A 22,940-nucleotide genomic window follows, 5' to 3' on the forward strand; every position below is an offset into this window, starting at 1 on the left:
AAATATTTTGTCAATGAGTGAGCGTAGTACATACCTAATGTAATATTATAATGTGTCATGTGACAAGAGCAGCCATGGGAATGGTATGGCAAATATGGCCGGCATGGACATTGCTGTGAGATGGGGAAGCCATCTGCTCTCACCCAACGCTACATGACCATTCCTGCTCCAAAATCAGCGCACCTTCAAAACACAAGGTAGCCCACTCAACGCCTTCTCCATTGACTGGCCTTTTATATTGTATGTGACCAGTCAGTGTCATTATTCTTGTAAGACACCGAAACAAAGCCACTGCTCATGCTCTATATATCTTCAAATATTGATCCAATTCATGCACAAGAGTGTAGCCTGAGGAATGGAGAGGGGAGTATACAGTCTAGCCCAGGGGTCTCAAACTCAATTTACATGGGGGCCACTGGAGCTAGGTTCTGGGCAAGGCTGGGCCGCATCAGGTTTTCCAAAAAAAAAAAAAAAACGCATTTATTAAAAACAGAAAAATATACAAACTTTTTCAGTGCTTTGGTTCCGATTTTCTACAATAAAAGCTCTGATAAAACATTCCACTGTTCTCAAATATCTTAATTTTTATTTTTCTGCACAAAATAAGATGAAAAATAAATAAACAAATCAATCAGTAATAAATAAATATAATAATAATAATAATAATAAAATGGCAAATAATAAAAACTTAAGAAACCACATATAGTTGGTGGATAGACAAATTATTTTTTTCAGATTAAAATGAACAAAGCATTATTAGAGCCCTGTAGACATGACAAAACACAACTATAGTCACATTTATACTTTTTTTATTTACAACATATTGCGCAACTGCAGGGTCTTGAGACACATGCTAACTCGCAAACTAGAGAGCTAGCGACCTAAACGGTAGCCTTCAAGTTATTTCCTTTAAACTTAAATCGCCAAAAACTTACCACTTCCACACGGATAGGGAGGATAACTATTAACAGTTATTTAACCTTTAACATGAACATTAATCAAACGTAATAATTTTTTCTGGGTACATGATACCATACAGCATCCATATCAAACTTGCGCGGGCCGCACTAACATTAAACTTTCATATCAAGGCGGGGCCTCAAACTAGTGTCCTGTGTGCCACATTTGGCCCGCGGGCCGCATGTTTGAGACCCCTGGTCTAGCCAGTACACAAAACACAAAAAGTAACACCAAAAAAAGTAACTTTTACATTTTTCTTTTAGGGCAAGCTCTCAGTTGCTGCAACTGAAAGCCCTGCTGCTGTCAGGAAGCTGGCAGGCGGAATACAAGAGCCCCTTTAGTCTTTGGCTGGATCTCTGATGAATTATTTTGCTATGCAGATGGGCCCTCCTTGCTGTGGAAGAAGAGCTGTTTTCTGATAGACCTTGGCAAAATGACAACTTAGAATGTTTTTGTTTTTTCCTTCGTGACAAAGCAATTTTTCTATTTTTCATAACGAGAAGACACCACAGATGACTCGGGTGCTAAAACCCCGGTGGTGTACAGTGTAGTCTGAAACTGCTTAGAATAGTATTTAACTCCGATATGGTCTGCTGGAGATTTCCCCGCTAATTGGGAGGCTATGCAGCAATATTCAATGGGCAAGAAGCTCATTTACTGGAACGCTCTCTGCACACCAGCTCTTGTCTCACCTTCATTTGATATGCTGACTTTGGGCTGTGAAGCTACCCCAAAGATTATATTTACATTCTCTAACGGTCGCTTTTCCAGTGTCAACACTAAAAGAAAAACTAGAATAACACGAGAATAAGCACAAGGCCAAACAATCTTAATTTGGATCAGCACCAAATTGTACTCCTTTATAGATACACACCTCGAGTACATGCTTGGATTTGTAATTAAGCTGCAAAAAGCCATATCCAGTACTACAAATACATACAAATAAATGTTAATTTAAATTATCATAATAGACTTTTTACATTGATTAAGTGAGGGCTGCCATTAATGCATATTGTTTCCTTGGCAACAAGTGTTGGAATTCTGACTTTGAACAGCTTTTTCCATTTAGTGGTGGGAAAATTCACACAAATAAACACCATAAATAACACAAATTAATATTTCGCCGATATATTGCGATACTTCGTTCCACGATACTGTATCGATATTAAAAAGTATTCATTCATTCATTCATTTTCTGCCGCTTTTTCCTCACGAGGGTCGCGGGGGTGCTGGAGCCTATCCCAGCTGTCTTCGGGCGAGAGGCGGGGTACACCCTGGACTGGTCGCCAGCCAATCACAGGGCACATATAGACAAACAACCATTCACACTCACATTCATACCTATGGACAATTTGGAGTCGCCAATTAACCTAGCATGTTTTTGGAATGTGGGAGGAAACCGGAGTACCCGGAGAAAACCCACGCATGCACGGGGAGAACATGCAAACTCCACACAGAGATGGCCGAGGGTGGTATTAAAAAGTATGATATGGATATTTTTAGGCATTTATCATAGACTGTATATGGTATTTATTCAAGTGCAGACATGGCAAAGGTTAATTTCTGATTTTAATTGAATCCCCGATCGTTAGGTGGTAGCACTTACGTAGTCGATTAGGCAAGGACGTTGAACGAGATTGACTGATGTTAGTTACTTCATTCCACAAAAATACTATTCTGATGGTGGATAATTCAGGGACTGTATAATCTGCATTTTTTCACAGCTAATAGAATGTGAACATTTGAGTAGGATATTGAGACATAATTTGATTTATTTGTTTTTATGGGTTTTTTTTTTTTTTGTAAATTTAAAGCTGGATGTTAAAGCTTTATTTATCCAAATGCTACACTTTAGGTTTTTACAGAGGAAAGTTTGTGATACAGCATAACATACTGTTCTAATGGAATAAACTACTAATAATAAACTCGAATAAACTCTGTTACTACCTCAAATCTGTTACTACCTCAAACATATTTATTCATTTAACAACCCAATACAATACACTCATATGTGACTTTACTCATCTGTATACACGAGACCCATTCATCATTGCACTAAAATTAATATATCTGCATTATGTCCTGTGCAATATTATGTGTGCATTTCGGATATCTTGTATATACCTTGTATATATCTTGTTAAATTGTCTTTTTTTACTTTGCTTTTTGTATATATTTTTTTTTAACTTGACTACTGCACTGAAAGGAGAAGCTCTCCAATCTCGTTGTACATCTTGTATAATGACAATAAAAGCCATTCCAAAAAAACTACAAGAAAAACAAAAAAAAATATCGCCTTGTTAACAGTATTGTGATATATCGTGATATATCGTATCGTGAGCCTACTATCGTGATACATATCGTATCGCCAATACACACCCCTACAAATAAACAAACTCTGCAGTTATGTCTTTGACTATTAGGGCTCCTAAAGCAGGTGCTCCCAGGAATCTCCAGCTAAGTTGAAAAGGTCACGCAACGATGCCGACATCCCCTAAAGTATGCCAATCATCTCAGACCTCCAGGGGTCACATATACAAGAGCCATCCTTCACCTCCGCAAGCCATTTTAGGATGTCCTAGCCATGGACATTCTCAGGTTGTTGTCATGCATTCCATCACACTTCATGCATAAATCCAAGATAGGAGCCCAACATGTGCTGACCCCTTCAGGAGCAACTCTGGTTTGCATCCATCAGCACGTATTGTTGCACTTGGAACCTTCATGGTTATCACAACTGGAGAGTGAGTGAAGAATGATAAACAGCATCCGCCACTTAACCTACACTCTTAAAAATGCTGGGTTATTTTTTTTTTGACCCAACCGCTGGGTTGAACCTGTTGGGTCATTTAATTGGGTCATTTTTATTGAATCGGGTATTCAGAGAACCCAATTCGCTGGGTTATCTCTGTTGGGTGCTAAGTTATTTGCTGCTGGGTTGTGATTTCCGTTATTTTGGACAACCCAAAAAGCGTTGGGTAGAATTTTGGACATGCGCAACAAAGCACCGCCCACAAACTTACTTCGTTCGGACCGCACATTTCATCTGAGGAGACGAATTTCAGCACGGAGCAAGGTTTGTTACGTGCCCACTATTGTTTTACCGTATAATTGACTTTATATTATTATATAAAGCTTCATAAAGTTGTTAAAATGTAAGTTTGTGAAGCACTGTTACTGGTTAAAATATTTCCAATATTTTATGCAATATTTTTTTTTTTATTTTTTTTTTGGTCCAATATTTAACCAGCGTTGGGTTGGTTTTTAACCCAGCATTTTTAAGAGTGATATATCAGGTGACATACACACACACACAGGAAACTATTTTCCTATTATTATGGCAACTTTTAGGTTGGCTTTGACCAAAAACAAAAATTCTACAGACACCCAAAACAACAACAAAAACAGGAGTTCCACAGGCTACCTGGGGAGCCGTTAAAAACATGAGCGGTCAGAAGAAAAATACCGCTTTGTTTCGTGAACTTGCATTTCTCTCATTTTTAGGGTTTGTGTGTATTTCGGGCATTTGGAGAATTTCCTCATTGCATGTGTTTTTTTGGTGTTTGTGTGTTTTTTTGGTTTTGGAGTACTTGGATGTTGCTGCATAGCCACTGATTTTTTTTTCTTACACGAGAGCTGGTCTTCAAACACAGGCAGTATTTTTAATAATGTATGCATATCATGCTCTGGTATACACACACACACACACACACACACACATAATCGCTAACAAAAGCACATTCCAGTGGTATCTATGCAAGCAAAAGACAAAAGGGTTTAATGTCATGCCTTTCACACAATTGTCATTAGAACCCAGGCAATAAATCTGGTCTGTTTTCAGAAAAAGAGCCTTTCAGGCACTGATCAGGGATAAACTTTCAGAATGTCCCATGAACACACAATAAGAACATGAGTGTCCCACAACGAGAGCACAAGTCAAGGTCGCATTATAATGGAAGCATGCTTGCAACATCACAAGTCCAAATACTGGACTTCTAATGGTTTCCTCCTGATGCCATATACAGTAGTTAGTAATGTACACAAACAGGGGGGGGCGGGACGCATCTATCTGTGCGCACTGGTGCACTATCATCCTAAATGCCATCTCATAAGCCAGCAATGAAAAAATGGCACAGTTATTGTATAAAACGCCGAGTATGCATGAAAGAGGAATGATGTGCAAACGGGGGCTCAAGATGAGACAAACGAGCAAGGCATCAATACGAACCTGTTTCACTTCAGCAGGCATGGTTGGTCCGAAAACCCTCCCTTCGCTCCCGAAATTGAGAAGAACCTCTTTGTGTGAGGACTATTTCCTACGGTGGGAAAAGTTCCCCGTTTGTTTCCTCCAGTCCTCTTGCGTTATCGCGTTATCCTCGTCAATTTACGTGGAGTTTCCCCTCCGAGAGCGTAGAGGTAGCAGCTCAGTAGCGGCCAGCCATCCTCTTACTAGCGGAGTCAAGCGCATCCGAGTTAGGCACCGCTGGACAGGAAGTGCTGTGACATATTTCAAAATAAAAGCCACTTCGTGCGCAATCGTTTCATATAATATGCTTGTGTATATTAGTATGCTGATTTACGTGAATATGAAGCCCCACGACGGAATATACGCTAATATACAGTGCCAGTCAAAAGTCTGCAGACACGTTTCAATTGTAATTAACTCATTCACTGCCAAAGATGACTGCCAAAGATGACTGCTAAAGACGTATATCGTCTTTCACGGGAGCTACAGATCATAGTCTTATGCATCTTGTGTGTGAATTTAAGACTTGTATGCAATGTATTTCCTGTTATCGACAGAAACAGCTTGGATATGAATAAAACGGAAGTTGCGGAATTGCACGCTCACGGAGGGAAATGTCGACGAATCAAAATACAGACAGCTTACACTGGCACAGAGTTTGTCAGATTGTGTGTTATGTTCTAAATCTGCGAATAAATGTAGTTATTTTGTGTTTAACAATACCCTCGCCGTATTTTTAATTGGTCACAATGACAAATTTTGCGGGTCGATACTTGTGCGATTAATTAGCACTAATTGATCATTTTGTTTTAATCACTGGGTCACATTTCAGCCACTAGATGGTACTCAAGGGTAGTGTACCTATGTGAGGTATAACATATTAACAAAACTCAAAATAACGACACACACAGCAACACAATAAGCGGATAAAAACAGACAATACACTACCAACGCATAATGCAGAGCATTAACCAACTACTCTGCAAATTATAAGCTCACCAATGTCTGCAATTGCCAATAGCCTTTTCCACCTAAATCGGCTATTAATTAGCACTAATTGATCATTTTCTTTTAATCACTGGGTCACATTTCAGCCACTAGATGGTACTCAAGTGTAGTGTACCTATATGAGGTATAACATATTAGCGGAGCGTCACCATGTCACACAAAATTCCTACTCCTGGTCTCAAAATAACGACACACACAGCAACACAATAAGCGGATAAAAACAGACAATACACTACCAACGCATAATGCAGAACATTAACCAACTATGCAAATTATAAGCTCACCAATCGGTGTGTTTACCTGAGTTTTTTTTTAAACACAGTTAGTCCCGCAAAATATGTGTCATGACCACGTTTCCGCTACCAATATTGTGCCAAGATTGTCTGCACTCAAGGCCCTACCGGGACCTACGTTACCACTGAGATTGTTGAGTGTATCTCTAACCAGTAGCTCCTGAGCTAACCACTTTTCAATTAACTCTCCAAAGGGTTTATTCATTTATTATCAACTCCTATACCAACAAAATTACAAAGTGGGGTCGGCAGTAGTCCGGAAGTCCTTGGGAGCTCTTGGGATCAATTACAACGGTGTGGGCATGCCCAGACACAGGCCCTGGGTGGAAGCGAAGCAAATACAGCTGGAATAGATGCAGATTCTGGAATATCTACAAAGCTTTCTGTGTGGGTTATTGTGTGTAGCTGTTCTATAAGAGTCCACAACTCAATAAAAATGGGGGAAATATCAGCATAATAAGAAATTTCAAGGCATTTAATTTAGCCAGTCTGCTCAATTCAGGTACATATGTTTATATGGTGTGCAGTATCCTTGAGAGGCTGAATCCACAACAACATGAATATATGTACATGCATTTTCAAAAATGCCTCTGGTGGTAAAACATTCTCCATCCTTATTATCCTTGAATGCCCCCCCCCCCCCCCCCCCCGGGGGCAAACATTGACGATGACCTCATACACATTCAGTATATTTATACAATAGTTGCGTTTGAGTAAAGCAAATAACGGTGAATGTTGTTGAAATGATTTGCTCCAATTGTGTGAGTGTGCATGGTGTGTTGCATAAAGACACAAAATAATTGAAAGGTGAAAGCTTATGTTCCACGTAAGACATGCTAAATGTAGCGTTAGAAATACATTTCTGTATGTGTCCTTCATCGGTGTGTTGCATGGGGGTGTAGGGTAGGAACTGAATGAACAATACCAGCGCTATCCTGTTGAGTTGCTTCCCAGTAGCATGGACAGTCCATATTTACTCTTAGATTGTATCGCTCTGCCACAGCATTTATCGCAGGAAATATTAGTTTTAGGCTGCACAGTGACCTCCCCTCGGGAAATCTCTGTGTGGAGTTTGCATGTTCTTCCCATGCATGCGTGGGTTTTCTCCAAGTACTCTGGTTTCCTCACACATTCCAAAAACATGCTAGGTTAATTAGCGACTCCAAATTGTCCATAGGTATGAATGTGAGTGTGAATGGTTGTTTGTCTATATGTGCTCTGTGATTGGCTGACGACCAGTCAGAAGACAGCTGTGATAGGTTCCAGCACGCCTGCGACACGAGTGAGAATAAGCAGTAGAAAATGACTGAATGGATATTTGTTTTAAACAGGTGAAGGTGTGTTCTCTATAGTCTAGTGTTAATGAAGTGGGTGTAACTTTCTTACTTTGCTTCCCTGTTTTGAGTAGTGGTGCATATCGTTTTTTTTCCTCGTCTTTTGTTACAATATAGTCAGCTTTGCAAGCTTGTGTTTATTGAATAAGTAATGGTAATGGTAATGGTTTTATTTCATTTGAACATGCATCAGATTACAATTGAATGCATCACATAATCAGTTCACAGTTCCACATGTCCAAAAGGAGTAGGAAGAAGCAAAGCTTATTAAATCCTACCCCTCTATCTGGTACTTTTACAATCAGTAACTGTTACATTTGTTCACTTCCTGCTTTCCTAATATAATTTAAGTTGTTTTTTTTTTACTTTATTTTACTATATTTTATTTTTTGTCACATACTGAAGTACGAGGTGATATGACCATCCAATGACATAATGGGTACCATAGTAAGTGTCAATATAGTGATATATATAGCACATCATGACTGGTTCAAGACTGCTTGTATTGTTGTGCATTGTTTGAGGGTCCTACTCAATCCATTCCATAGTTTGATTGCACATAAGTGGGCACCTATACAGTTGATAAAATGATAAAATGACCTATACTTTTTTTGTTGTGAGGCAATTGTTTCTGATTTTCTCAATTCTATGAGTATTTTGGAAGTCCAACATTTTTTTAACCCGTTTAGTATTAATGTTACTTGTTCGGCATTGCAAACAGGAGCAATACATTCAACGCAAATACAGAAGTGCAGCAATTGAAACAATAAAAAAGTTACCCAGAGGAGAGAAAAAATACATTGGGGCCGATGGAGGGGAGCGGAAAAAGGAGGTGTGTCCCCACCCAGACCGGTTCTCCCTTCTAGTTAGTACACACCCACAGTATATTTGAGGGTTTTTCGGTCTATCCCTGGCATCTTGGTAGGGGTGGGACCAGCACCTTCTATACACCCCAGCTGTGTTTGTCTGTCACCCCCAAAGACCCCTCCCCCTTTTTGGCACAGAAAGAGAGAGAGCGAGGAGAAAGACGAAGAGGAGTGGGGGGGTGAAGAGGCTCTCAGACACAAAAGCTGCCCCCATTGAGGCAAAGGCATCCCCGTACTCTGCAAATTTTGACACCCCACACACACACACACACACATGCGCACAGACGGCTTCTTTTCTTTACCTCTTTGTCCCGTTCCCCTCACTGCTTTGAATGCAAGGGAGGGGAGGTGGGATGTACGTGAAAGAATTCACACTCTCATATCAAGGACTGTCCGAGTCTACGGTGGAATGTTAATCTAATAACGTCGATGGAAGCTTAACTGAGAACTTTTGAGAGGCGTTTGGACAGTCAAGAGAGGCTGAAAAAAGATGGCTGGACTTAAAATAAACAGAAAAAGTCCAAATCCCAAGCGGAGGGGAAATGCCTGAGGTTTAGCATTCCACTAGCCTGGCAGTGCTGTTTCATCTCGCTGGTGTTTCAGATTCATTTGGTCTCAAACTCAATTTACCTGGGGGCCACCGGAGCTTGGTTCTGGGTGAAGCCGGGCCGCATCAGGTTTTCAAAAAAAAATAAATAAATAAAAAAAAAAACGCATTTATTAAAAACTGGAAAAAAAATTAATAAGAAAAACTATCTTCAATGCTTTTGCCTCTGCTATACCTTACACTTTTTCAGTACTTTGGTTCCGGTTTTTCACACCAAAATATCTGATAAAACATTCCACTGTTCTCAAATATCTTAATTTTTATTTTTCTATACACAAAATAAGATTAAAACAATAAACAAATTAAGAATAAAGACAATAAATCAATCAATCAGTAATAAATAAGCAAAATAATAATAATAAAACAGCAAATAAGAAAAATGTAAGAAACCACATACAGTTGGTAGAGAAATTATTTTTTTCAGATTCAAATGTACAGTATTAACAGTTATTTAACCTTTAACATGAACATTAATGAAACTTAATAATTTGACCCAATTAGCAAGTTAGCGTCGTACTCAGTTCCATCTGGGAGCAGCGTCGTAACTTTAACAACATGTTTGATGAGATGCTTTATCTTGACGTGTATTTTCCGTTTTATTACAAATCATTTCCTGCATTTATTTGTACCCATAAGCGTCATAAGCCTTTAGCTTCATTGCTAATCCAAAGCAAAAACAGGGCGGGGTAACAAGGTAGGGTAACAGTATGGGCGGGGGGGCAAAATCATGTTAATTGTGTCCGGTGTGCACACAGCTTTAAGCTTGTCATTTCAACATTAAACTTTTGGTATCAAGGTGGGGGCCTCAAATTAGCGTCTTGCGGGCCGCATTTGGCCCGCGGGCCGCAGGTTTGAGACCCATGTTCTTGATGAAGGCACTGGCCCACCATGCACTACTGCATTTAGATCATGTTACTCTCCACAAGAACTCCAAAAAGTGTCTGAAAAACATTTGACTCAACTGGTTTGCTTTCTTCTGATTGATCAGCATTTAAGACATTTCATTACTGAGAGTTAAATTCGTATAATTCCAATAATTATGCAGAACATGCATGATCATAGGGTTTTTTGGGGGGTCCAAAATCTCCACTTACCAATGCTTGTAACACATGAGAAAACGTGCAATATCACAAGCATCAAATGTGGCGATAATCCATCACTTTTAAAACCACAGCGTCCGTCCTCTGGAGACCATTAGCATGTGCAAAAACAATAAACAGCAATCCATGGGATAGTTTTGAGAAAGACTTCCAACTTCCACAAGCCGGGGTTCAAATTCAACCACAGGTTACTTTGCACAACACACTGCCAGGAATACCTCATGTTTCTTCAGTTCGGAATACATGCAATCAAATACACAGAAAAACTGGAGGAAAAAAATCAGTTGGAATGCTAGAATATGCAAGTGATATTTTCATTGGTTCTCCAGTCTTACAACTATGTTTTCCGGGAGAGTTGTCAACATTGATGGGATAATAAAATACGTAATACATACAATTTGTCTATACCAAGCCACCCTATACAGGGTAATGTATATGGGTACAGGGTACTGTATCACGGTGGAGCCTTTTCCACTGTGGCTGGTTCAGGATTGTTTTTTAGAGATTTTCTTTTTCCACTGTCAAAGTTGTCAGTGGTGCCAAACTGGATGTGTCTTTTATGGTTTAGTTCTGGCTCCAAAAGCTTGAGGTGGGCGGGGTTATTGCAAGTATATGCCTATGAATTACATCCCTTTTTTATTCAATCACAAAGAATTATTTGTGTTAAAAAAAATGTAAAACATTACAAAATCCTCACCTTCCGAGAAGGAGTGACATACAATGAAGGGTCATAATGAAAAAAAAAATAAGAATAACATAAAATAAATATTTGTCCATTGAACTGTATTTTAAATGGTTATGGTTTAATTTAATTTGAACATGCATCAGATTACAATTGAGTGCATCCCATAATCAGTTCACAGTTCCACATGTCCAAAAGGAGTAGGAAGAAACAAAGCTTATTAAATCCTACCCCTCCATCTGGTACTTTTACAATCAGTAACTGTTACATTTGTTCACTTCCTACTTTCCTAATATAATTTAAGTTTTTTTTTTTTTACTTTATTTTACTTTTATTTAATTTTTTGTCACGTACCGAAGTACGAGGTGATATGAGCATCCAATGACATAATGGGTACCATAGTAAGTGTCAATATAGTGATATATATATAGCACATCATGACTGGTTCAAGACTCTTCATCCTTGTATTTAGCAAACATCAACTGCTTGTATTGTTTCTTGAATTGGCTCATCGTTGTGCATTGTTTGATTTCCTTACTCAATCCATTCCATAGTTTGATTCCACATACTGAAATGCTATGGCTTTTTAACGTAGTCCTAGCATATAAGTGTTTCAAATGTTGTTCAGTAGAGAAGTATTGGGTGACATTTTTAGGTAATTGGTTATTTTTAGCCTTATGTATTATTTTAGCTGTTTGAAGATGAACTATATCAGCAAGTTGAAGTATTTGTGATTTTAGAAATAAGGAGTTAGTATGTTCTCTGTAGGTGGCATTATGAATTATCCTTACTGACCTTTTTTTGCAGTACATTTAGCGAGTGAAGATTGCTTTTATAGTTATTACCCCATATTTCCACACAATAAGTAAGATATGGTAGAACTAGATAGAAATAAAGAGTTTGGAATGATTTCTGATTGAGAACAAATTTTGCTTTTTTCAATATTGAAATATTTCTGGCCAACTTATGTTGTATATTTGTAATATGAGTAATGGGAGTGTCATACAAGTCGTTTAAATGCATTTGTGTATTTCGGGTGGTGGCATCTCAACATCAAAATACTGTCATGGCCACAATAACATGATGAAAAATTAATTGTTTCGTAACATCTTTGTGAGTGCTATAACAAATAAATGAATATAATTTTCATATAAGCTTAAACGTTATATCAGATTCCCCCACCCCCTTGCTTTTAACTGTAGAGCACATATGTTTATCATCCTCAATACTGCCAGGAAGGATCAGCTTGAATGAGGCGCTTGAAGAAAGAGGCCAGTCAAGAGCAGTTCCTGTCTTTTCACACATTCTTGCACCATTACTGTGTCCCTCGACACAACGAGCATCGCTCTCCCACATTGAGACATTTCACATGCTAAGTCCAAATTCTTTCACTTCACCCTCACTGAAATGCACTAACATATAAACGCCTTCTGGCTTCAGCTTGAGAAAAATGACTTTAGACCGCATTTGTGTGTGTGTGTGTGTGTGTGTGTGGATAAAAGGGAAAAAAAATGGTGCTGCGTGCAGTCCAGCTCTTAATGCCAACAGTCTGTCCAGTTTTGTAGTGTGTCTCAGCCAGAAGCAATGCCAGAACTCATATAGTCACTCAGGTAGAGTGTAAAGGTCAGCGTAGGGTTCAAACACTCCAATGTACCTGCTATTTCTTGGGGAAAAAAACACACACTTCATGTGTGACAATACACAACTTAGTAAAAATCAAAAAGGTTTCACTTCCAGACAGTACCCCAGTTTAGAGTGCAACCGTATTAGAGTGGAACCGTGGTTTCCAAACATCACAGTTTTCATGAACCGTTTTTTTGACAAAAATGGTCTTTGTTATCATATGATACTACTTATAACAAAGTAGTATATTTGCCATGTACTGTAACATGGAGTAACAATCAGTGGCCAAACAATGCATGTACTACACTATTGAAGTCAAGAAAGAACTCATAACAAAGATGGCGTCCCCTTCCCTCCTGCTTCTCCATTCCTCATCGTCTTCATTCATTCATTTTCTACCGCTTATCCTCACGAGGGTCGCGAGGGGTGCTTGAGCCTATCCCAGATGTCTTTGGGCGAGAAGCGGGAGGCTGGGTACACCCTGGACTGGTGGCCAGCCAATCACAGGGCACATATAGACAAACAACCATTCACACTCACATTCATACCTATGGACAATTTGGAGTTGCCAATTAACCTAGCATGTTTTTGGAATGTGGGAGGAAACCGGAGTACCCGGAGAACGTGCAAACTCCAGAGTGGAATTGAACCCTGGTCTCCTAGCTGTGAGGTCTGCGCGCTAACCACTCGACCACCGTGCCGCCCTTGTCTCCGCTTTTTCACAGTTAAACACTGTCATTTTTTACGACAGAAATATAAAAAAACATTGTATGATGAAACCTATCTAACCCTGACTTATAAAAAGAAAGCTTTTTCCGCATAACTGCGTTAGCGCTACTTGGAATTGTTTCTTTCCTTACCGTTTTCGACAAGCAGACACAGACTAAAGAACAATAACATTTTCAGGAACGATGAATGATGAACAGAAAGGTGGTTAGCTAACGCTAAGTAGTTTTTGTCAACAAACTGAGCAAAAACTGTTTACCGGATGCAACAAAAGCTTCTTTTGTGAGCCATATACGGTGGGTAATAAAAAAAAAAAACAGTTACTCACCAACTCCAGGGGTGTGTCAGTGCCCGCCCCTGAACACCCATTAAATCAACTCCAAAAAAATGACACTGCCTGGTAGTAGTCCTTAACACATGTGGTAGTCAGGGTTAAAAATTCAACTCCAAAAATTCAACTCCAAAAATTCAACTCCAAAAAATTCAACTCCAAAAATTCAACTCCAAAAATTCAACTCCAAAAATTCAACTCCAAAAAATTCAACTCCAAAAATTCAACTCCAAAAAATCAACTCCAAAAATTCAACTCTTTCACTCTTTTTACTTTAACTTCAGATTTTTTCAACTCTAGAAATTTGCTGTGTAAAATCAATATTTAGTCACAAAACAACTTCACCATACATGATGATTTGCATGCTGGTAAAGTGGTAAAATTCTGAGAACCTATTTTCATAATGGCTTTGAAGAACACAAAGAAGCTACAAGACTGTTTTGAATTTGACACTTCTTTAAATGTTCAATGCGATCAGCGTCGAGCCTTGTTTGGTTATCGTGTTGGACACTGGTAAGGGTCACATTCCCCAGGGGTCACGAGAAGGAGAAGAAGTTTATTTTAAACACATGGACCAAGGTCAAATGTATGTTTGACATTCCTTGAGCATGTATCAATTGTAGACACAAACAACAGTTGACCTTGAGAAAGAGGATTTGAGGTGAAGGCAATTGGAAGCGTCTCCAGATACCCTTCATAGTGCTTTTAGTGAACTTAATGCTTTACTGGATTGTAATCAAATGGCAGGGAGTCGCACAAGAACAGGCATTAAGTCCTCCAGCAGGCTGATTTCAAGGATGAAGGTCTGAAGCCCCCGACAGAGGAACATAAATAGCCCACAATACAAAGAGTATTCTCACTGACGCTCATCCGTGCTCTCGATCTGATAAAAAATGAGAAATATGCACAATGTGGGGTAAGAATATCATTGACTCCATATGTGTGTCAAGAAGGTCGGCAACCCTACATGACCTGGAGGAGTTAATGTGATTCATGGACCATCACCGCTAACTTGAAGCATTTTTTTTAAATGACAAACAATGTAAGTCAAATGAATGTGTTACAGAAAGCAAAAAGTACAGTTTTATATACAGAAAATATTTCAAAATACATATATATATATATATATATATATATATATATATATATATATATATGATAAATGAAAGGGATGAATGGACATTTAAGGTTACATTTATCATTATCTTCATTGATGTTCACGGTGGTCGAGTGGTTAGCGCGCAGACCTCACAGCTAGGAGGACCAGGGTTCAATTCCACCCGTTTACCGGATGCAATTCAATTCTCCATGCATGCGCGAGTTTTCTCCGGGTACTCCGGTTTCCTCCCACATTCCAAAAACATGCTAGGTTAATTAGCGACTCCAAATTGTCCATAGGTATGAATGTGAGTGTGCATGGTTGTTTGTCTATATGTGCCCTGTGATTGGATGGCAACCAGTCCAGGGTGTACCCCGCCTCTCGCCCGAAGGCAGCTGGGATAGGCTCCAGCACCCCCTGCGACCCTCGTGAGGATAAGCGGTAGAAAATGAATGAATGAATGAATGAATGAATGAACGGGTTAAGGTCATGAGTCTCTTGTGTGGTGTAAACAAAGAATAATAAGAGTGTAAAGGTGACTATACTGGTGTTATTCCATGTGTACATGGCTCTAATAATGGTTAAAAATCATATTTAGAAAGCCATAAACATGTTTTATGCTCAAACTACAAAAATAATCAATTTATTAACATTGAGTGCTCTAATTTCATGGCGCAGCGCAAGGAGGCGCAGAGGGACGGAGCGTGGCGCACCCCACCAATTTGGGAGACTGGACTGTGCTGTGATGGGCATGGTGGTGCACCAAGAAAGGTGTCCACATTTTCAGCTTGGTGCAGTGAAAATTTTATGACAAAACAAAAGTGCCCTCAAAGATCGCCCGCTCCGACCTTGTCTGTTCTTGGTGCAGGCAAAGCGCACCCCGTGCAGTGGTAAATTTGCATCCTTTGCAACAAGGGTAGCCAGGGCAGCTGTGAATGTCTGGTTAAGAATGTGGCCTGTCTGGGACCAAAGGAACACAGGTTCCATTTTCCCAAACAGCATCAACCTCACCTTTCAGGTACCCAGGCATGACACCTAAATAATCAAATAGTTTTCCAGGTGCTGTAAAGCTGCCACCTATGCCACCAGTTTGTTTCTATGGGTGGGTGCTTAATGTGTTCGAGTTACATCAAATACAGCAGGTAGTTTTTCTGAGTAAAGAACTCAGAGTTCAGACTTCCAGAGACTGTTTCGGTGCCCATGAAGGATGCAAAGTTAATCTATCTTAAAACTAAAGAAACCAAGGGCTCTAATTTTGTGGCGCAGTGCAAGGTGGTGCAGTCCACACAGTGGTAATTTGGTCCAGTACACTGTGCCCAGGTAAATTGGTAATTTGGTAGACTGGACTGCGGCAAAATGGATGTAGCGGCGCACCCGGTTGGAGTAGTCCACATTTTCAACTTGGCGCAGTAACAATTTTGTGCCAAAACAGCCCGTTAAACATGTGGAGAATGCTTGCCAGCTCTGACCTGGTCTATTTGGGGGCGCAGGCGAAGCGCAGATTGTGTAATGGTAAATTAGCTGACAGGCACAGGAGTGTCACGCACATTTTAGTGGAAAAAATAATGACAGCAACCACTATTTAATGTAAGCGCTGGCCACCTGTAGGCGTGGCGTAGGCATGGCACAAGGCAGGTGCGCCTCGCCTGCGCCTGGTCTACAATGTTAGAGCCCCAAATGTTGTCAGCTTTGGTCATGTGAAAAGAAATACAATTTACAATTTTAATACAATAATTTTCACTCATACTTTGCATGGTAATTTGATTTCCCAGATATTGGCATATTAATGATTCGAATTGGGCTGCAAGTCCAAGTTTATTTTTTTGAAAATAGTAATATGGTCTCCATTCAATTAATTTGTTTACGAAAAAGTGTTTGGAACTATGGTTAAACACATGTATTTCTTCTTTTTTTAATCAAAAAAGTAAAGTTTTAATTGGCCAATATATTGGTTATCAGAATATTTACTGGAGTCAGCATCAACCCCCCAAAAATTCATATTGGTAGAGCCCTAAATGAGCTGTGAGCAATGCCCTAATTGAAAGCTCTTCGGCATCACCTCGACTCACTGTAGTTGGAGGCAGAGAAATGCTTACCCCAAAAACGTCATCTGCTTTGGGGTTACAGGAAGACATGGGAGCACTGACGGCTGTGCATTTTAATGATGGCATTGTCTTTTTTTTATGTGAATTATCAGACGACTGTAACATCCAATCAAACATTCTTGACTTCTGTTTGACCTGTCTCCAAAGATGATTTGTTTCACATTAAACTACTGCAAAACATAACAATGTGTTCCTCACGGATACATGAAATACTGCAGTATCTCTGCAGAATCACAAAAAAATGAGATCTCGGGACCTGGAAAATCAGCACAGGGAAAGTAGGCTGTTTATGAAGGGTCCTGAGTGAGAACACCGAGTCGAGATAGAGAAGGAAAGACGAGGAGTGTCGGGAACTAAGGCTCATTGTTAGGCATCTGATTTACAAGGGTACAAGGGGCTCCCAGGCCCTGCCAGTAGAAGCATAGAACTTCTGTCACTATATCACCCTAACCCCTTTGTATGCATTGTGTCGAGACAGGGCTGGGGGTGCTGTGTGGAGATGAAAGTGGGTGGAGGGACGATTGTTGGTTGAGTGATTCTGTGTCGTCGTAGGGTATGGGCCTGTGCATCTTCACCACAAACAGCAGCGCTGATCAAAAGCTGCGCAGCTTCCACTCTTCCGAAAGCTCAAAAGTCTTTGAAAACTTCCACAATATTCCGACAACAGGATGACAGATCTCAGCGGTGCCAGAAGCCTGCTGAATAATAACACTTGAATACTGAACCAACAGTTTATGGTAGCCACCATGCATGAAATTATACTGTGTTTTCTTATCAATGGGTGCTTCACAAGATGGGCGATGAAGCGTCTGGTGGAATGAGGTCACCTTACTCCCGCAGCCTCAGTGGGATAGGACTGTCTGAGTGTTGTCTGTCTGTGAACATGAACCTTCCAATAATGCACCACTCGATCTTTCAAAGCCTTGATGATCATGCACCTCCGGGGAAAAATTGGTTGGCCAAAGGCAAAGGTTGCAGACTCAATAGAAGTTTCAATCTATGTCACTGAATCTTTTCTGATCCAAAACTCTAATGGAGGGTCTGATGCTGAACACCAGATGGTACAGCACGAACACATTGTTTACATTGATTCATAGAGTGTTAAATTGATGAAAAAGACTTTGTTCCGTCACCAAATATTAACATTAATATTAAATTCAAAAGCATATCCCATGCAGAAAGAACACAAAAAAGGCAAAAGATGATGAAAAGACAACTGCTGTGTTTTTGCAAAGTCAACATCTCCTTGAAAGTCAACAGAATATTCAGCTGCATGAATATAAATATGGCTTATATAAAAAAAAATGATAGAGTTTGACTCAAGTATCTTTTGCTCTTTTTTTAAATGTATTTTTTATTTACACGCAGGGACTGTTATGCAGGTTTGATCCTCTGTTACCTTGAGTCCTATTGAAGTATTTTTAAGCACGATAGCAAAAGAGTGTCACCAGTATTTTGTGTTCCTTTCAGAGCAGTAAACATTGTTGGGCTGTTGAATCTTTTTGTTTTGTTGTTTTTTTTTTTTTTATCTGATTGAAGTTGCAGCATCTTGATGGATTAAACACAAGGATATTCAAAGTAGAGCTTGGGCTCCATTTGCGGACGTAGCATATAAAAAAACGACAGCAAAAATTAAAAAATAGGCAGTAATTTTGCAAAAATGATGGGAAAATATTCTAAAAATGTCGTGGTCTTCTAACAAGAAAAATACATAATAAGAAAATAATGTCATAATATTATTAGGATAAATCGGTATTTATTTATTTATTTATTTATTTATTTATCTATTTATTTATTTATTTATTTATTTTATGTTTTATTTTTTAAATTTTTAAATTTTTAAATTTTTAAATTTTTAAATTTTTAAATTTTTAAATTTTTAAATTTTTAAATTTTTAAATTTTTTACAAAGGCAATTTTTGAAAAGTTGTAATATTATGAAAAATAAATAAACCAATAAATAAATACATTTAAATAGTAATGAAAAAATTTCCTCACAAGGGTGCTGGAGCCTATTCCAGCTGTCTTCGGGCGAGAGGCAGGATACACCCTGGACTGGTCGCCAGCCAATCACAGGGCACATATAGACAAACAACCATTCACACTCACATTCATACCTATGGACAATTTGGAGTCGCCAATTAACCTAGCATGTTTTTGGAATGTGGGAGGAAACCGGAGTACCCGGAGAAAACCCACGCATGGGGAGAACATGCAAACTCCACACAGAGATGGCCGAGGGTGGAATCGAACCCTGGTCTCCTAGTTGTGAGGTCTGCGCGCTAACCACTCGACCTCCGTGCTGCCCCTGTACTTTATTTTGTTTATGTATTTTAGAAGCATCGGATTGGGGCTCAGTATTAGCCGATACTCAAAATCAAATAATTCTGATTCGGGCATCGGATAATCTGATATGAAACTTTGTTATGTTTATGAAACTGATGTCCATGAAATGGTGAGAGCACATTCAGGAACAATGGACAGCTCAGTGGTGCTGAACAACGTGATGTCAAATAACACCACACAAACACACAATGTGAACTGATTGATCAATACTTCTTTGTCAACTGTCATTTCAGCATGATTCATATTTGTAAAATGATTCATATTTAATGGATTTAGCCCACACACACGCATGCACACACACCTATAAACACACATATTGCTTTTCTCGTTGAGTAAGGAAGCAAGTGAATTATTACCTCCTTCACCTTTTCTGCCTCTCTCTCTCTAAAGGTCTTATAATAAACTTTGACACAGACCGTTAACAAAATGTGACCTCAGGCAAATGTAGGTAAGCAGAATCATTTCCGTGACTCCTACTTTATCAATTATACATGCTATTTCCTCTTTCACGAAGAAGAAATGTGATATATTTGAGTGCTGCAGGTGCTGCATGAACAAATTGCTCTATCAGATTCTACTAAGTAAAAATGTGTAGTCGGAAAAGGCTGACTTGAAAAAGTCGGCCGCATACATCAGTAATATCCTCAAAGAGTGAAGTCTCATCAATTAGATGCCATGTTTCCTGACCCTGGGAGTCGTTAACAGAGGGAGGGTAGTTTCTCTCAGCGGTTTGAAGTGTCACAATCAATCGGATGTTGTGTCTGTTGACATTTTTAGAAGATTACAGCTCTCTTATGTGTCGAACTTACATTCTCAGTACTGGAGGCTCGGTCAGGGCGCTTAGATGTGGTAGAAAGAAAATCCCCAACACTACCAATACCGGCAGGTGAAAAAAAATGAGACAGGGTGGCAAGCAGTGTCATACAGGTGGGAGAGGCACAGGGAGCGATAATGACGTTGGATCTCATCAGTTTCCCTCAAAAAGATGGTTCAAACAATGGGGAGAAGTGTGTTAAATCACAGAGATGTTATCGATTCCGAAGGGTAATGAGCTAACGCAGGGGTCTCAAACTTGCGGCCCGTGGGCCAAATGCGGCCCGCAAGATTCTAGTTTGAGGCCCCCACCTTGATACCAAAGTTTAATGTTGAAATGACAGCTTGTGTGCACACCGGACACAATTAACATGATTTTGCCCCGCCCATACTGTTACCCTACCCTGTTACCCCGACCCTGTTTTGCTTTGGATTAGCAATGAAGCTAAAGGCTTATGACGCTTATGGGTACAAATAAATTGAATGAGGAAATGATTTGGAATAAAACGGAAAATACGCGTTAAGATAAAGCATCTCATCAAACATGTTGTTAAAGTTACGATGCTGCTCCCAGATGTGCTTTTATTTTTATTTTTATTTTTATTTTTATTTTTATTTTTATTTTTATTTTTATTTTTATTTTTATTTTTATTTTTATTTTTATTTACAATTTTTGAAAAGTTGTAATATTATGAAAAATAAATAAACCAATAAATAAATAACTTTAAATAGTAATAAATAATTTGTAAATATTCTTTTTGGAAAAAGGTTTTGAAAAAAATATATAATTAGGGATGTCCCAATCCAGTCACATGATCGGAATTATCGGAGTTTGATCATGTGATTTCAGACTCGATCGGAATCGGATGTTATCAGATTTTTAGTTATGCAGTGGTACAGAGTGAGACCTCTTCACTCCGTGTCATACAAAAACGGCAACATGTACGACATGACACCACTTTTCTGCAGTGACACTGTTGTTTGAATTGAACTGAGTACGATGCTAACTTGCTAATTGGGTAAAATTATTAAGTTTCATTAATGTTCATGTTAAAGCTTAAATAACTGTTAATACTGTACATTTGAATCTGAAAAGAATAATTTCTCTACCAACTGTACGTTTTTCTTATTTGCTGTTTTATTATTATTTTGCTTATTTATTACTGATTGATTGATTTATTGTCTTTATTCTTAATTTGATTATTTATTTATTTTTATCTTATTTTGTGTATAGAAAAATAAAAATTAAGATATTTGAGAAGAGTGGAATGTTTTATCAGATATTTTGGTGTGGAAAACCAGAACCAAAGTACTGAAAAAGTGTAGGGTATAGCAGAAGCAAAAGCATTGAAGATAGTTTTTATATTGATTTTTTTCCAGTTTTAATAAATGCGTTATGGTTTTTTTTTTGAAAACCTGATGCGGCCCGGCTTCACCCAGAACCTAGCTCCGGTGTCCCCCAGGTAAATTGAGTTTGAGACCCCTAAGCTAACATGATGATGGAATGGGCTTGCTGAGACAGGGAGCAAAATGTCTCGAATAAGACAAATAAGCAGGGATGCAGAGGTGTGGTTGAAACAGACAAGAGGATTGGTCTGGCATGCTCACACGTTTACCTGCATCACCACCTGCTGCCATGCTAACGGTTGGCTGGCAGGAGGGTTAGGAGGCAGATTGGACCTCCCAAGCTGAAGGGTGCGACGCTCCTCCTCGAGTGCTCTGGTCAACTGCTCGAAACGAGCCTCCTGTTCTTTCACTGAAGCCAGGATGCTGGCAGCTGAGCGAACATCATAGTCCTCCATGGCCAGTATTTGTTGCACTTTTCCTGATCGTCCAAGTCAAGGAGGGAGAGGAGAGAAGGGGAAGGATGGGTACCAAGTCAATAAGGACACCTAGAGCTACAAGAAAGGACTAGCGGCACCAACAGAATGACTCAGCTTTACGGTTATATGCAGAAAAATCATGCCTTTGGAGATCTGACTGGGTGCACAAAGAATATGAAAAAGACCCACATGACAAATTAAGATGAGACAATTAGAATGTCTGACTGCATGGGGTGAGAAGTTCATGCCACTGATGCCCAAAAGGGACAAGCTCAAATTCTGCCCCATAAAGGAAGGCCTGCATTGGGATATCTCGTATTCACAAAGAACCACCACAGCAGACACATTAATGAGTGTACTACTCTGCTGGGTTCCAATTATGTATTTGCTTTCTGAAGTTTGAGGCCCATTTGCTAATTAAGACAAACCCTGGTAGAAACGATGATACTCATTGAAGGTTTTGACGAAAAACATCACTGGGACAAAATGGGAACATAATCCACAAAACTGCTGGAACGATAAAGTGAATTAAACATCACACACTTGGGGCCCTTTCACACATGCATGAACATCAAACCTATACTATGTGAGGGAGTTGTTGGGGGGAGAAACAAGCATCTCAATATGAAGAGATCAGATTTCAAGCTGACAGTTCTCTGGTCGGTAAAATCTCTCATGATTTATAACATTTGTATTTTTATAGTTTCACAGATTTAAATAAAAATCAGTACAAGTACAAGGTTGCACGGTGGTCGAGTGGTTAGCGCACAGACCTCACAGCTAGGAGACCATCGGGCATCTCCGCGTGGAGTTTGCATGTTCTCCCCGTGCATGCGTGGGTTTTCTCCGGGTACTCCCACATTCCAAAAACATGCTAGGTTAATTAGCAACTCCAAATTGTCCATAGGTATGAATGTGAGTGTGAATGGTTGTTTGTCTATATGTGCCCTGTGATTGGCTGGCCACCAGTCCAGGGTG

The 22,940-nt window shown here is 39.3% G+C and overlaps 1 protein-coding gene across 12 annotated transcripts in view; it reads right to left on the bottom strand.

Moving 5' to 3' along the window:
* Window positions 1-22,940, bottom strand: part of arvcfb (ARVCF delta catenin family member b) — a 221,456-nt gene that overhangs the window by 115,556 nt on the left and 82,960 nt on the right. For 9 of the 12 annotated variants that reach the window (XM_058070297.1, XM_058070294.1, XM_058070295.1 and 6 more), the window contains one exon: window positions 21,756-21,964. The exons of 2 other annotated variants lie outside the window; for them this stretch is intronic. In XM_058070297.1, the coding sequence (XP_057926280.1) occupies window positions 21,756-21,941 (186 nt within the window). In that variant the 5' untranslated portion in view covers window positions 21,942-21,964. Of the gene's footprint in view, window positions 1-5,188; window positions 7,089-21,755; window positions 21,965-22,940 lie in introns of those variants that run through there. One more of the 12 variants, XM_058070303.1, reaches the window with a different exon arrangement.

This window comes from Doryrhamphus excisus, chromosome 4 (assembly GCF_030265055.1).
Source record: "Doryrhamphus excisus isolate RoL2022-K1 chromosome 4, RoL_Dexc_1.0, whole genome shotgun sequence".
In the NCBI taxonomy this organism is placed as follows: domain Eukaryota; kingdom Metazoa; phylum Chordata; class Actinopteri; order Syngnathiformes; family Syngnathidae; genus Doryrhamphus; species Doryrhamphus excisus.